The sequence below is a fragment of the Delphinapterus leucas genome, chromosome 12 (assembly GCF_059928025.1).
Source record: "Delphinapterus leucas isolate spDelLeu-1000000601 "Yukka" chromosome 12, BTC_Dleu_Yukka2, whole genome shotgun sequence".
In the NCBI taxonomy this organism is placed as follows: domain Eukaryota; kingdom Metazoa; phylum Chordata; class Mammalia; order Artiodactyla; family Monodontidae; genus Delphinapterus; species Delphinapterus leucas.
In genome coordinates, this window is record NC_143140.1 from 65,689,038 (window position 1) to 65,704,298 (window position 15,261).

General features: G+C 36.8%; 1 protein-coding gene across 9 annotated transcripts in view; it reads right to left on the reverse strand.

Moving 5' to 3' along the window:
* MED23 (mediator complex subunit 23) overlaps positions 1–15,261 on the reverse strand; it is a 42,173-nt gene that overhangs the window by 2,721 nt on the left and 24,191 nt on the right. For 5 of the 9 annotated variants that reach the window (XM_089922002.1, XM_089922001.1, XM_022556634.2 and 2 more), the window contains 14 exons: positions 14,896–15,038; positions 13,578–13,752; positions 12,733–12,896; positions 10,030–10,154; positions 8,773–8,978; positions 8,504–8,684; positions 7,379–7,549; positions 6,723–6,939; positions 4,601–4,837; positions 3,456–3,621; positions 2,824–2,896; positions 1,808–2,022; positions 1,027–1,147; positions 165–296 (listed from right to left, as the gene is read on the reverse strand). In XM_089922002.1, coding sequence (XP_089778128.1) covers positions 165–296; positions 1,027–1,147; positions 1,808–2,022; positions 2,824–2,896; positions 3,456–3,621; positions 4,601–4,837; positions 6,723–6,939; positions 7,379–7,549; positions 8,504–8,684; positions 8,773–8,978; positions 10,030–10,154; positions 12,733–12,896; positions 13,578–13,752; positions 14,896–15,038 — 2,326 coding nt within the window. Of the gene's footprint in view, positions 1–164; positions 319–1,026; positions 1,148–1,807; positions 2,023–2,823; positions 2,897–3,455; positions 3,778–4,556; positions 4,838–6,722; positions 6,940–7,378; positions 7,550–8,503; positions 8,685–8,772; positions 8,979–10,029; positions 10,155–12,732; positions 12,897–13,577; positions 13,753–14,895; positions 15,039–15,261 lie in introns of those variants that run through there. The other 4 variants (XM_030760264.2, XM_022556651.2, XM_022556658.3 and 1 more) reach the window with 4 other exon arrangements.

Genomic DNA, 15,261 nt, shown 5'->3' on the forward strand with positions numbered 1-15,261 from the left:
TCCAGAGTAATAAGCCACGTAGCCTAAAAAGGTCTATTAACCTTGTCCCCTTAAAAGAAAAAAATTAACCAAAAACCCCACTCACCCAAACAAAATAGTCTATCCGCCATATATTTAAGTTTTCTAAACTAAATGTCATTAAAAAATAATTAAAGTGAACTTACTTGCTCTTTTACACTGTCACCAGTAAACATGTACTTCATATGATACAGGAAGTCACAGATGGGATCCATGTAGTTTAAGTGGGTGCTACACTGGTCTACGTTCAGCAACATGTCATAAAATGCCACACCAATCTATTCAACAAACAGCACAGAACTACTTAAATGGTAAGAAAATGGTTCAATAACTCAGCTTGATGCAGCTAGACTCCATTCAAGACCAGCACAGAGGATAACATGTTTGTTGAGGAATTGTCACTATCAGACAGACCTCTGTGCACATGGGTGATATGACACTGCCTGCATTTATAATGGAATCCAGAGTGCTACAAACTGCCTCCTAATAGAGCTTACATGCAACTTCTCTTTCTAATAGTATTCTCTTAAACTTAAGAGCTAGACAATCCCTTTTCTAGAAACGACCTCTCAATTTCTGGGATACCTGCAATCGCCGGGAGGAGCCTTTATACTGGACCTTCTTAGTTCCATTTGGTGGCTCACACTTTAAGGGTCTACTCCTGGCTCATTTCCTTTTATCTATACTCTTGTTATAGGTGATTGACTTCAACCATTCCCATCATTTTAATGAATTCCTCTGTACTACAGAGAATGTTCTCAAATGCACTTCTCTGTCCTTTACTTTCTTTTCAACCTTGATGACAGATATTTTCCCCTGCATCTCCAGTTCAACACATCACCCATCAAACTCGTTATAGGCATACTAAGTTATGGGGACACTAAGGCCTCAAAAATTGCTCTTAGATCCCACTAAAATGATTTTCCTACTAATGGTAATGATATGCAGTTTGAAAAACACTGGGAAAGAAATCTTAATATATCTTTTAGAACCCAGATTTTATTCTACCTCTATCATACATCGAGTTCTCTCTTGCTGAAATCTTTGTAAAAATGGTCCCACGAGATGGTACACATAAAGCAACTGGAACTCAGTCTTCACTATAGGAAGAAGTACTTCAGTAAGAAACCTAAAATTTAAAAATAAAAATTTATTGTTACTTGAAATCAGTTGAATTGTTTGAACGTTGTTAATACAGCCTACCCGAGTATTTGCAAAATTTGTAATCTTCTTAAAAACGTTTCTTTTAATTTTGGTAACATTTTAAATTAATCTCACATCTCTCACTGGCTCTTATTTTCATTTGATTATTGAAATAAATTACTTCAGATTTAGAAGTCATTCCTAATAGTAAAATTACTGAATGACAGAATGCGAATTATTTGAAATAAAAAGAGAATAACCAACCTAATATAAAGGCCATTCTCAAGAAATGTGAATCTAATTAATACCAATTATACAGTCAAAAAAAAAAACCAGAAGATAGCCTAATATTAGTTATGCAGTTCAAAAGCCAACTTTCGGGATATATTCTGGAAAAAGAATGCATTTGACTAAGCCTCCCAAAATGGTAATGGAAAACAAGATACCAGATTGTTACTTGTACATACAAATTAATTTCACTCAAACAATTCTGAAATAAAGGAGGCTTCCTGATACCTAGAATCTACTTAAGACTTCTACTTCTAAGTTGTTCTATTGAATGAGATATATACCTCATGCATAAATGAGATTATAAAACAAAAACAAAATGATAAATCAAATGTCTTTAAGAAATCATAATACCTACTTGGGAATGAGAGAAAGTTGCCCGATGCTAGAATGGTGCCACACCGCATGTGCCAGAGCTAACGTGTAGCTGCAGCTCATCTCAGAGTAGGACTGATGACAAGCAGTGAAATCAAAGAGGCGGAAAGGATAGCCGACCCACTCTGTCTCAGACGTCAGGCTGGGACTGCTGATAACACTCACAATTCGATCATGAAGGACGATCCAATACGGCTCCTTTAAAACCAGGAGAAAGCCTCGTGAAAAATAGCATTTATCCGGTATTCCACCCCATATCCAGTATTCTACTCCAAAGCTTAAAATAATAGCACTTTCTCATGTCCAGTTCATTTAGTATCTGATATTTACTACATGGTAAATTGACTTTGCCTAGTTTATTATACAGATAACACTGGTACACATTTATAGTTCATAACTATGTGTGTGTGTATACATATATTTTGGAGGAGTGTAAGGAAAAAGTGATTCATAAAGGTGCATAAAAAACAAGTGTGGAAAGCTCAGGTTTAGACAGTATTACTGACATTCAAAGATGTTAGACAACTGTGTGGTGCTGACTAGACACGGGTGGCGGTCACAGAAGGGAGACTTCACATGGGCGGAGAAGTCATGGAAGACTTCACTGAAGAAGCAAGCCCTAAGCCAGCAGAGAAGGAGTAAGCTTTAGAGAAGGTGACGGAAGGAATAAGGGTTCTGATATATTCTCTTACATGGCAGAAGTACCTGAAACATGTCTCAACAAGCATTATTTGCAGGAGCCAAGGCTCTAGATACATAACATGTTATGGGGGTTGAAAGTAGATCAGATTTTAATGGGAAAACTAAGGCTGGATAGGTAAGGTGGGACCAGAGATGCAGGGACCCATAAGTCAGGTAGATTTATTTAGATCTGATGCAAAATGCAAACAAAATAGTCACTGTAGATTTCTGAAGCAATAACAATGTGAAAGCTTAAAAAATATGAAACATTTCATTAACTGCATGACGAGCTTATACAAATCACAATGATTAACTCACTGGTAGGGCAGTGATGATCAATCCAATTGCATTCATCCATGCTGTAATGTTCTCTCTTGGCACTAAAGGCTGACTATTAGTGGGGAAAAAAGAATAAAAGAGTGAAATTATAAAAGTGACAATGGATCTTATTTTGAGAACATATATCATTTGGGGGGTGACGACTGACCTATTTCAATAAAACTACAATGGATTTTTAGCGAGTAAAAATATAAACAAAAGCTAAATAAGGCTTTTCTTCTTTTTTTGCTCGTCTCCTTTAACAATGGTTGCTGAGCTAAAAGACTATTTCACTTATGTATACTTCTTCTCCAATCATTATCCCCTACTTTACACTGGTCTTTAAGGAGGGAATCTTGAAAGACTATCTTTAGTGAGAAGTTAACATTATTCCTAAATTAAACGTCAAACAGCTAATAAAGAGTAGAAGTGGGAACAAACCCAGGTCTTCTGACCCTGTTCAGGGCTCATTCCATTTCATCTATATTACAAAGACAAGATCTGGACCCAAAAGACAGCCACTATTCAACGTGCATTGGCCTTGGGACAACAGGTTTGTCAAACAGCTCCAAATAAAATATCATTCTCTACAAATAAACAGTGAATCTTATTGCAGGAAACAGGATACACACCTTTTCAGGACAACATTTAGAAGAGCATTTCCAACATCTTGGCCTGAAACAGCCAAGGCCATGAGCTCCACACAAGTAACGTGCAGTGCGTGGGCAGCGGGGTTGGGAAACTCATTGAATCTCCAGTCGCAGTTTGGGAACGGGCCAGGGGATTTGCCAGCCATTGGTGCAGATGGTGAAAGCAATAACTGTCGATTATTTTGAGATTAAAGGCTCCCATTTGTATAGTGCTTCACAGTTTCCAAATGTTTCACATGTAAACATCTCATTCGATTACCAATTCATCTGATTATGAGGCCTCAAGAAGTGATTTACTGGAGAGCTTAAGAGGCAAACAATACAAACCAAATACAAATAAATCTGACATGACCCAAGTGTACTGATAGCAACCACGTGGTCAAGCACAGGTATAAACAATTGGTCTCATGTAAGTGGGCTCTTGTAATTGTGACATGATGGCTATAGATGCAACCAAGGTATCTGTAGGCTTTATCAACCTATTTTCTTTTAATAGTTATAGGAAAGTTAATAAGAACATTACTTTCTCATGAGTAATTCTTTTACTTCAGGAAATAATTCCTTGCATACGAAAAGAAATCATGCCCATTTATGTAAAATTGCTCTATCTAGTAAATAGTGGCATGAGGTATAGACATATTAAGCACAGTGTGCTAATAATTTAAAACAACATAAACGTGAAGAAATAAAAATACCAATATAGAATCTCTTTCACTAAAAAAAAAAAAAAAATAAGGTTTTATTGTTATCTATTAATGTTTTAAAAAACATTCAGGGATTTATTTAAAGCAACAAAATTCTATGTTCTCCAGTGGCAAACAAGATGTATGTTCTATAACACATAGTACATTTATTTAGGAATAAGACTTTTTTTCTTGAAAACAGATCTCTTCTCTAAGGTCTTTTTTGAAATATAAATTTTAATGGAGTAAATTTCTGCCTATCTGGCATAATGCTGCTAATTTAAGATTTCAAAACCTTCAAAACATTTCAAATAAAATGATCTTAAAAAATTGAAATCTTAGAATATATCAAAATCTTGGAATATTTAAAGACAATATATGTTCACACAAATCAACATACAGTTATTTCTGAAGAGTCTGGAAAAATCACAGTAAAAAGGATATTATCTACTAGTCTGCCAATCAATTTGCAATAGTAGGAGTCATCTGGGACCCAGGGATTGTCTTCTCGTGCATTCATAGCGCATTTCAGGTAAGTGTCACTTAGACACCAGCCCTGTGGTCGATTATCCTTGAGCGACCCAATGATTGCATGGACAAGTTTTCGTTTGAGACTTTCGCGATTTCTCAGGTGCATTTCATAATAGTGCAGAGTGTTATACAAATAGGTCACTGGACGATCTGCCAAATAGAAAACAGATCATTTCAATGTTACCTGGTTACTGAAAACTGTGAAAAACTAATCCTCATTTTCAAGATTACCAAAAAACAGCTCAGAAGGTTATAAAACTATTTCACATGTTGGGCAATTGCATACAATGAATATTTTTATTCTAGGACAACACAGAAGGCTTCTAACGATATACACAGCTTATACTGAAGGATATTCATCACATTCTGACACAGCAGTTCCAGTCCTGGAAATTTATCCTGCAAAAATGGCTTATGTGTAAGCAATGTTGCTGCAGCCCTGTTTATACTAGCAAAAGATTAGAACAGTGTAAATGGTGAAAAACAGGGGACTGGTTAGGTCAATTATGGCATGTATGGAGCAGCTTTGTACGTACTGATACAAAGTAATCAACCATAATACATTATAAAGGTTAAAAAAAATAAGGTGCAGAACAATGTGTATATTACATAATATTTGTGAAAAAAAATAAACTACCAACTCCAGAGTATTTAAGGTAGGATACACAAGAAACCGGTAATAGTGATTGCCAACAGGGAAAGAAACTGCCTAGCTGGAGGACAGGGATGGGACTAACTACTTTTCACTGCATCACGTGCATACATTACCCAATACAGAAGAAAAGCATTTTTTTTTTTTTTTTTTTTTTTGGTGGTAGGCGGGCCTCTCACTGTCGTGGCCTCTCCCGTTGTGGAGCACAGGCTCCGGACGCACAGGCTCAGCGGCCATGGCTCACGGGCCCAGCCGCTCGGCGGCATGTGGGATCTTCCCGGACCGGGGCACGAACCCGTGTCCCCTGCATCGGCAAGCGGACTCTCAACCACTGCACCACCAGGGAAGCCCCAAGGAAAGCATTTTTAAAGGAACGCTCCCCTGGACTTCATACCTACTCTGCAGTGCTAAAACGCAATTCAGACTTCTGCTTTGAAGGGAGACATCTCAGATCAAGGACTAAGAAAAACTGCCCCCAGATAAATACGCCCTGTCCCCACAGTGGCTGCTCCAGGACTTCTGTGCTCTGTCACTGACCTCACCATGCTCCAGTTACCAGGCTCAAAACTTTTAGAGTTGTCCCCGATTTCTTTCTTTTGATATTTTCCCCATAACTGGTCAGTCAAGCCCAATTCCTACTTCCTTGACTATCTGTCCCTTCTTTCTCATTTTCAATGCCACCATACTTGTTTAGATGCTAATCATACACCTGAACGTCTTGACATAAGTCTTTGAAATGGCTTCCTCCTTCCAAGACATGCTGTGGCCAGAACTGGACTCACCTTTCTAAAAGAATGCTTTCCATACCATGACTTTACTCAGTAACTTCTAGTTAACTCTTGAATATCTGCAGGTTATAAAATCCTAACTTCTCAGCCTGGCATTTATGGTGATCTACCACCAGGTACAATTTAGCCCATTGTTTTCAAAATGCCTTGTTTTTTAACACCTCCATGATTTTTCCAAAGGATTCTTTCTGCTTATCATGCTCTCTTCTCCTTTCTCTTTATACAAATCACATACATCATAGTTCAAACACTATCCATCCAAGAAGCCTGCCAAGATCTGTTTAGCTCATAGTAACATTAGTCTGTTCTGAACTCATACTTCCCTCCTATACTGATTTGGTAATTAATCACACAATATATAAAATAAGGGATCTCTAGTATATTACTTTTTTTTTGGCTATGATTTAACTATTGATATTTTTATGTTTTCTATTTTATACTTCATGGCATCATCACATAGCACTGCCCCTCAAAAACATTTTTATTAAAAATTATTAAAATAAAACCTTTAGAACTACTATTATCCAAATGGTCATGCCCAGCTTAGTTTCGTCTACAGAGCTATTAGATGGAATTAAAATTTGAAAAAGCTCACCATGAAATTTATATAAGCCTCCCAGGTGATCTAGTAGAGTCTCCAATGACTTGGATACTGGGAGCAACTCTAAAAATCTGTGGATTACTATATCAAATACTGGAAGGAAACGGAGACACACATTTCCAAAATAGATGGGTAGATACGGAGACTGGATCGGCACCGGAGGATCGACCTGCTCTGCCAGGCCCTCAAAATAGAGCTTCTCCGGGTATTTCTGTGGAAGTGAGGAAATGGTAAATGTTTATGGGATCTTTTGTAATTTTCTTAAAAAAGGAGCTAAATAAACCTGTCATTTTTCGAAGAGTATGAAACTGTGTTTGTTCCTGCAATGCAATGAAATCTAGAGTCCTTTACTCACCCAAAATCTCTATTATCCCAAAGATATACCAAAAGAGATTTACATACGAAAGGATTGGTAATAACTCTTTTCATTTTGTATTGTAAGTACCCATGTCTCCTAAAACTGTAGTTTCAATTTATTCTTAACATTAGAGATACTCTAGAACCTTGAGAATGTTTAGGGAGCTAATTCACTTCTATACAGACCAGAGAGAAAAGAGCAGAGCTGCAGAGAAAACAGCCAAGTCAATTAGCCAAATACCTAAAGTTTGGCCTTAAAAGGGATTAACTGAAGCACTAATTTTAATTAGTACCTTGTGATAATTCATGTGCTTGGTGTGCCAGTCATTCTGCAGCCAGTGCTCTGGGGAATTTTCCTTCACAAAGTCACTTACTCGATTTCTAAAATCATTTGGTTTGAGCAACAGCAACTGAATTATGAAATAACAAACCTGGGCTTCATTCCCTTCATGACTACGCATGGCCTTTGGAGAAGAACAGAAAAATTAAATGAAAATGCCCAACCTGTGCAAAAGCATGGCTCTAAAGAGTCTAAATTTGAAAACAGTAAAACTCACGATTATTAGAATTTCATTATATGTCTAGTCTACCCCAAAACAACTGTTCAGCATTCCTCCAACATATCTGACCCTTTCTTGCCTATTTTTGGCTCTCACCTAGAATGTCCATCTTTAGTTTTTGAAATTTAACCTACCTTTTAAGATCCACCACCTAGGTAGATGTAATCTCTCATTGTTGCCTGGCAATATTTTCCCTACACCTCTAACTTATCCTTTTATTTTACTGATTTATAGACTTACCTTATTTCCCTTACTAGACTATAACCATCTTTATACCTATGCTCTACAGCTAAGAGGTAAATGTTAACCACTTAAGCTCCCTAAATATCACCACTATAGTATTAAAAAAAATGTAGCATTGTCCAGCCTGGTTCAGTGATTTTTCTTAAAACTTGGCCTGAAATAGACATCAAACTCAGGAGAAAAAACTGCTTGGGGAATACTGGGTGGCTATAAGAAACACTCAGTTATGACTATGGCTACCAAAGTGTACAGAAATGGTTATAAGTACTGAAAAAAGATTCAGTGACTTTTTACTACTTCCTGCCTCTAGTAGGAGCCTTTGAGAATCAACTCAGGGCATTACAAGGCCAGGACCACATCTGTCTTATTTACTTCTATACCTTCTGTGCATACAACACAGTAGATATTCAATACATGCTTACTGAATGAATGAAGAAATTGGGGAATCTCTAGTTCCTTAGGGAATTGATAGCAATACTTGTTTTATAGTATAAATTTATTAAATCCTTAGAAACAACATAGAACAGATCAGCACAAGATCCATTAGCCATACACATCGATCCAAAAGAGAATGGGACTGCTTAGAAATCTGTTCTTAAGTAAATGTATTCTTACCAGGCAGAGAATTAATCTGTCCAATGTAACAATGTTGTACTTCCATACCATGTCATTAAGAATTTCAATGCACTTGTTGAGTTGCTGACCCCCAGCTGATGTAGAGAACTCATATACCAGGAAATCTGCAAATGTTCTCACATGGACTACCAAGGCCCTAGCTCCAATTCTCTCTAACACTCTGGAAAGCAGAGAGTAAAAAATAAATTGCATTGCTGCAGGGTATATTGGATTGCCAAATGGAATGCAGATCTAGGTTTCTGGCTTACCTATAGCCAATCTGATTAATATGATCTGTTTCCAGGAGCATTTTCCAGAGAAGACAAAGGAAGAGAGGAGGAGAGCGCTGTGCAGAAAAGTGGGTAATGATGTCATTTTCATTCGTCATTGACTTCCACTTCCTATACTCCTCCTCCACGTTTTTTTTCAGATTAAAACGGCTTTCCTGAGGTACATTATTTTGTTTAAAGAATGCCTACAAGGGAGAACAGAAGTTTATTTCAATGGTTGTAGTAAAAAGGGCTATGGCTACAAAGTCAAGAAACCAGCTCCAGCCTTGACTCTAACACTAATAAATTCCAGGTGACCTCAAGCAGCTCAGTAATCAAGGCCTGAATTTCTATACTGGGAAAATACAGAGGCTTGATTGGATTATCTGTTAAGATTTCTTTCCTAGATTTTCTAAACAGAAATTCCAAGCAAGCCTGAATTTCAAACTTTCTTCAATCATCTGTTGACACTTCTGCTCATCTTTGGGAAAAAAAAAAAATGGAAAAGAAAAAGAAATGTAAGTACTCTTTGGTTACATATTTTAGTATATCTATAAGGAAAATCATTACACTGGCCGAGTGATTCTCAGAGTATGGTCCCCAGACCATCCTTATCAGTGTTACCTGGGACCTGTAAGAAACGCAAATTCTCAGGCCTTATCCCAGACCTACTGAATCAGAAGCTCCGCAGCTGGGGTCCAGCAATCTTTAGCTAAACAAGCCCTCCAGGTGATTCTGATAAGTTTGAAAAGACCTACTGTTCCAGCCCTATTAGAAGTTACAGAAAACAGATGTTCATTATGCCTAAAATTTTCTCTGCAAAGTGGAAGACAGATGAGGTTTTCCTTTCTCCATATTATAAAAGCCAAGTTTATAGTTTTTCTCTTTGTGTGATTTTAAAAAATCAGTCAAATGTACATGATGTGTATTCTGTGAAGCTCCATTACACTGTATTTCTCCCCATTGCTGTTCTATGAGAAAGAATTTTTCAGTTAATGTGTTAAATCTCACAAGATTCTAAAACTGTTCACTAGTAAGATGAAGCCATAACAATTAAATTTTTAGAAACATAACCAGTCCTATAATAAGACAAGGAAAAACTCAAGAGATTTTGGAAGTAATAGCAAGGATTTACAAAAAAAAGAAATAAAAGCTAATTTTCTCTGGGTATCATCAAAACTCTCTAGAATAACACAGTAAATGGGAAGAATGATTTCATATACTGTATATTCAATATATAATTCAAGATGAAATTACCTGCAGTGGGCCTGGAAAACAACTAAGAGTGTGTGAAGCCCAATTATGAGGAGTAAAACTCATGATGGTCTGAAGGATGTCTTTACACCAAGTTCCCTGAATTGAATCAGAGCCTGTAAAAAAATCTAAACACAAGCAAACAGATGTAACCCAGATATAAAAGCTCATGGCCACAATTCATAAATGATTTCACAGAAAAGTCACAAGTATGTACACTCAGAGAATTTCACTGCAGTGCATTCACTACTTAACTAGTAATCACATCGGTAAATGTGAACATAACTAGTGAAAAGAAGACAAAAGACATTTGGTATCTTTTTTTTTTTTAATTACAGAGCACAAAAGACAAAAGGTATCTTTTTTTTTTTTTTAATTACAGAGCACCAATGATAAAAGATTGGTACAGGCCCATCACGACTGCTCATTTAGTTCACTCTGACAATGAGGTATTAGCACTTTACTGAGCCAAGGAAATAGAATTAATAAAGTACCACATATCTTTTCTGGTGGTTGAAACAGCTATAGACTATAACGCTCTAAACCAAAGAGGTTTATTTATGTAAAATAAGACAGTTTACACAAAGGTATTTGAGGATGCTAAATTCAATAGCTGTTTCTTTAAAATAGCCATTCTCAAAGTGTGGTCTGTAGACTCTGTGGGTCCCCAATATCCTTTCAAGGATTCGATGAGGTCAATGCTATTGAAATAATAATACTACTAAGATATCATTGGCCATTTTACTGTGTTGAAATGTGCACTGATGGCACAAAAGCAATGGTGGGTAACACTGCTGGCCCTCAGAACAAATCAAACAGTGGCACCAAACAATACTAACAGCCACTGTAATCTTCACCACAAAACACTCTTAGCAGGGGAAAAAAAAAAGTGCCATTTCACTTAAGAATATCCTTGATAAAGTAGTAAAAAAGATTGTATCTCAGCCCTTAAGTACATCTATTTGTAATATTCTGTGTGATAAAATGGAAGTACGCATAAGGTGTTCCACCTACACACCAAAGTATGATGGGTATCTTGAGGAAAAATACTTGTGCGATTGAGTACTGGGTCAAATTAGTTCTTTTTTTCAATGGAATTCCAATTTTACTTGAAAGAACATATAGTTTTCTGGATTTGGGCGTTAGGCAGACATTTTCTTGAAAATTAACAAAGGGAGTCTGTCACTTCAAGAAGAACAAATGACTGCATCTTTTACCAATGATAAAATTTGACCTTTCAAGTGAAAATTAGAATTTTGGAAAACTTATATACACTACCACAAGCCTAATAGTTTTCCAAAACTTAAAGAATTTTTCTAATGAAATCTGTAGTGAGATTAAAAAATGTAATTTTCTTATACTACATAATGAAATGTGTCAACATTTACAAGCTCTATCTACAGAACTCAGTAAACCAATGTTTTCTAAAAAAACAATTCATGAATTTACAAAATATGCATGAACACAAAATCCATTAAATGTACAAAATAGATCAGTGGGTTATAAGGTAACAGAGTACAAAGAGTTCACTGATAGGACTTTGTACTCCATTTAAGAAACTATCAATTTTTCAATTTTGTGTGACACCAAACAATATTCATAATTAGCTGAAAATGCTATTAAAATACTCTTCCCCTTTCCATCTCCTACCTGTGTGAGGCCATTTCCTTTTTACTTACTTCTACTAAAATAACACTTGCAATAGATGAGATGTAGAAGCAAATAAGAGAATCCAGCAATGTTCCTTTACATCAGACATTAAAGAAAGATGCAAAGGGCTTCCCTGGTGGCACACTGGTTAAGCATCCGCCTGCCAATGCAGGGGACACGGGTTTGAGGCCTGGTCTGGAAGGATCCCACATGCCACAGAGCAACTAAGCCCGTGTGCCACAACTACTGAGCCTGTGCTCTAGAACCCACGAGCCACAACTACTGAGCCCACATGCCACAACTACTGAAGCCCGGTCCGCCTGGAGTCTGCTCCGCAACGGGAAGCCACCACAATGAGGGCCGCGCACTGCAACGAAGAGTAGCCCCTGCTCACCACAACTAGAGAAAGCCCGTGCACAGCAACAAAGACCCAATGCAGCCAAAAATAAACAAACAAACAAATAAATAAAAGCAGCTCTATAAAAAAAAAAGAAAGATGCAAAACATGTAAAACAATGGTACTTCTCACTAAAGTTTTGTTTTGGAGACGACAGGGTTTATTTTTCATAAAAATCACATCATGTATGTTAACATGCAATAGGTTTATTACTGTTATTTTAAAATAAATCAAATATTTAAAAAACTCCTACTTTAATATCTGACAAAGTAAATATCATATATGTAATCCATATAACAGAAAATCTTTGGGAATTTCAATTATTATTATTATTTTTTAAGAGTATAAAGTGGTCCTGGGACCAAAAAGCTCAGGAACCAAAAAGAGACCAAAAAGAGACCAAAAAGCTCAGGACTTTAAAATGATGTTAGATGACCAAAAACTGATGTTCAACCTAGTTAAAATGGTAGTACACAGAGAAGAATTTACATTAATTACTGAAATGGTGAAGATATCAAAACAACAACTGGTTTTTTGGAAACAAGTGAGAAGAATCTTTTCAGTAGGTTACCCTCCCCCCTGCCCCTTAGTAGTCAGGAGGGACACAGCACACTCTGACTCATCTGTGTCTGTTGGTAGTGGCTGCATATTCACTGTACCTGTTACGTGAGTTGCTCTAGCTAAGGTCAATATCAAGGCGCGGTTCAGTTCTTCAGATTCCGCTGAAAGCACCGTTTTGGGATCGCTAAGGAAGCGTGTAAACTGTGGCTGTACCTCCGAGCTACCTAATGCTGTTATAAGCCTGAGTGCAGTGCTCTCAACACTGAAAAGTGGGAGAACAAAAACAATCATTAAAAGATCAAGCTGCAGATAAAAATCTCAGAACTATAGAATTAAATCTAATTCTAGGTTAATCACAACGGGAAAACTTGCAAACTATAAATTTCCCTTCTTTGGTTAAAAACAAACAGACAAATGAACTCGTCTTTTGTGTGGGAATGAGCTTTGCTTAATTTGTTTTAAAAGCCCGAGGTGCCAAATTTTACGGCAAAAACCAACTGACATTTTTACACATTTGAAAAAGATAGCTTGTAGCCTGCAGGACTAAAAAATTTCACCTGGATGCACAGCATTTGAAAAAGTACATCTTTTAAAATTTGAAATGTATTTTCACTTAGAGAAAATCAAAATGACGTGATACTTTAACCATAATCTGAAGTATATTTGAATCCAGTATTCTAAAGGGCTAAGTTAGAATACAATGTCAAAGGTCTTGGAAGTACTTGTTCTCAGTCCAAAGATCCCTAGGCAATAAGTCAACTATCTTACTAGGTTTCTATTTAAAAAGCTGGACTCTACTTCTTCTATACTGGAAATAAAACACTCCAGAAGCCCTGGAGTTTTATGACAGTGAATAAAAATACTGTAAGGTAATGGATTAAGTTCCCCATCTCCAACAAAGTTTCTAATGAATCCAAGGAAAGACAGTCTCCAATGAGCTCACCAGAGATGGAGCTGGTTCTGGTTTGTTTGTGCAACTGCAGCCAAAGTATGAAGATGACTCAGGAGCTGAACTCTGTAATGAGGCTGAATGTGGTGCATCCGGTAGCTGAACATCTCAAGAAGCGTGTGCAAGATCCCCCAGGCATGAGACTTGAAAACAGTTGGCAAAAGCTGACCTTGAGGAACAAGACAGTTGAAGGCACCAATCAGTAAAAGCTATGTATTAAAAGATACCTGAAGAAAAGTCACACTGAATAAAATCCATGCAAAGATTCTGATCGTGAACACACACACATACAAACATACAGATACACATGCACACATATATACTCATACATTTTCCAAATTTTCTCCATAATTTGTACTTTAATTTTAAGGAAGAAAATCCAGATCCTTATTTTTGGGTTGGCCAAAAAGTTCGTTCGAGTTTTTCTGTTACAAAACGACCTTTCTGGCCAACCCAACAATACCAACTTTGCTTTTTTTTTTCTGGAATTTGACAAATGATACTCAAGTTCATCTGGAAAGGTAAAATAAGAGCGAGGATATGGAAAAAAATTACTCTAACCTTCCTCACTTCTTTATTTTTGTTTAGTTATCTTTTAAATTACTTTCATAACATTACTGTTCCCAACCTTTTGAAGCATGAGGATCACTTTCTAATACACAAATTGCATCACACCCCCTCCTCCCTGCTAACAAAGTTTAATTTGACTTTCAATTATCTGGAAAAAAGAGTAACCATGGTTAAAATGATACTGTATTAATAAAAAGTTAAAATTACCTCAAATCAGAAAAACACTTCCATATTAGAAAATATCTATTATTTAGAACTGCATAACAACCAACAGACATCGTACAATGTCTTCTGCAATGCAGGAACACCCCCTGCCTATTGCCAGTCAGACTTGGTACTCATTGCTGCCCCGGGCAAACCAGAAAGAGAGGCAAATGGGACCGCTGGTTTTTATATGAGTACAGGCATCATGTCTGTCCTGCTCACTGCATCCCAAGCACCTAGCACAATTACACGCCCCCCTTTCTTAACCATAACTTTACTTTAAAACATGCATCCCACTCCCTTGACCCTCTGTGAGGGTCTATCCCTCTTTTTAGTTTTATTTTTCTCTGTAAGGTTTATCACCTGACATATTCCATATTTCGATTATTTACATTTTTTGTCTGTCTTCCTCATTTAGCAGGTAATCTCTATGATGGCAGTGATTTCTGTACACTGCTATATCCCTAGCAACTAGAAAAGTATACGTTGAATGAATGGAAGCGTTAATGGTTAAAAACACCAGAAAGTCCTGTCTTACTGATAAATCCTTTGATGCCCAAAGACTCTATTTCCATATAGACCAATAAACGGCTGTACGTTTCCACTAGGGCTGGAGCCAAGGCCACACTGGACTTTGCATGAGCAAGTTTTATCACTCTGGTAGCAATGCTGTGGATAAGGCTGAGGAGAAACAACACATTAAAGTAAAAGAAAGTAAAAATTCATTATTTTTGACATAAACACAGGAATTATTCTACTTATAGAGAACTTGGTATAAATCTGAACTTAAATATATAAAATGAATCAGCTCTGTTTTAATCATTTAGGTTGTACAGGACACATGGTAGTGATGCACTGTACAACCTGAGACTAATTCTGGTTTCCACGCTGCTTTCAATGTGCC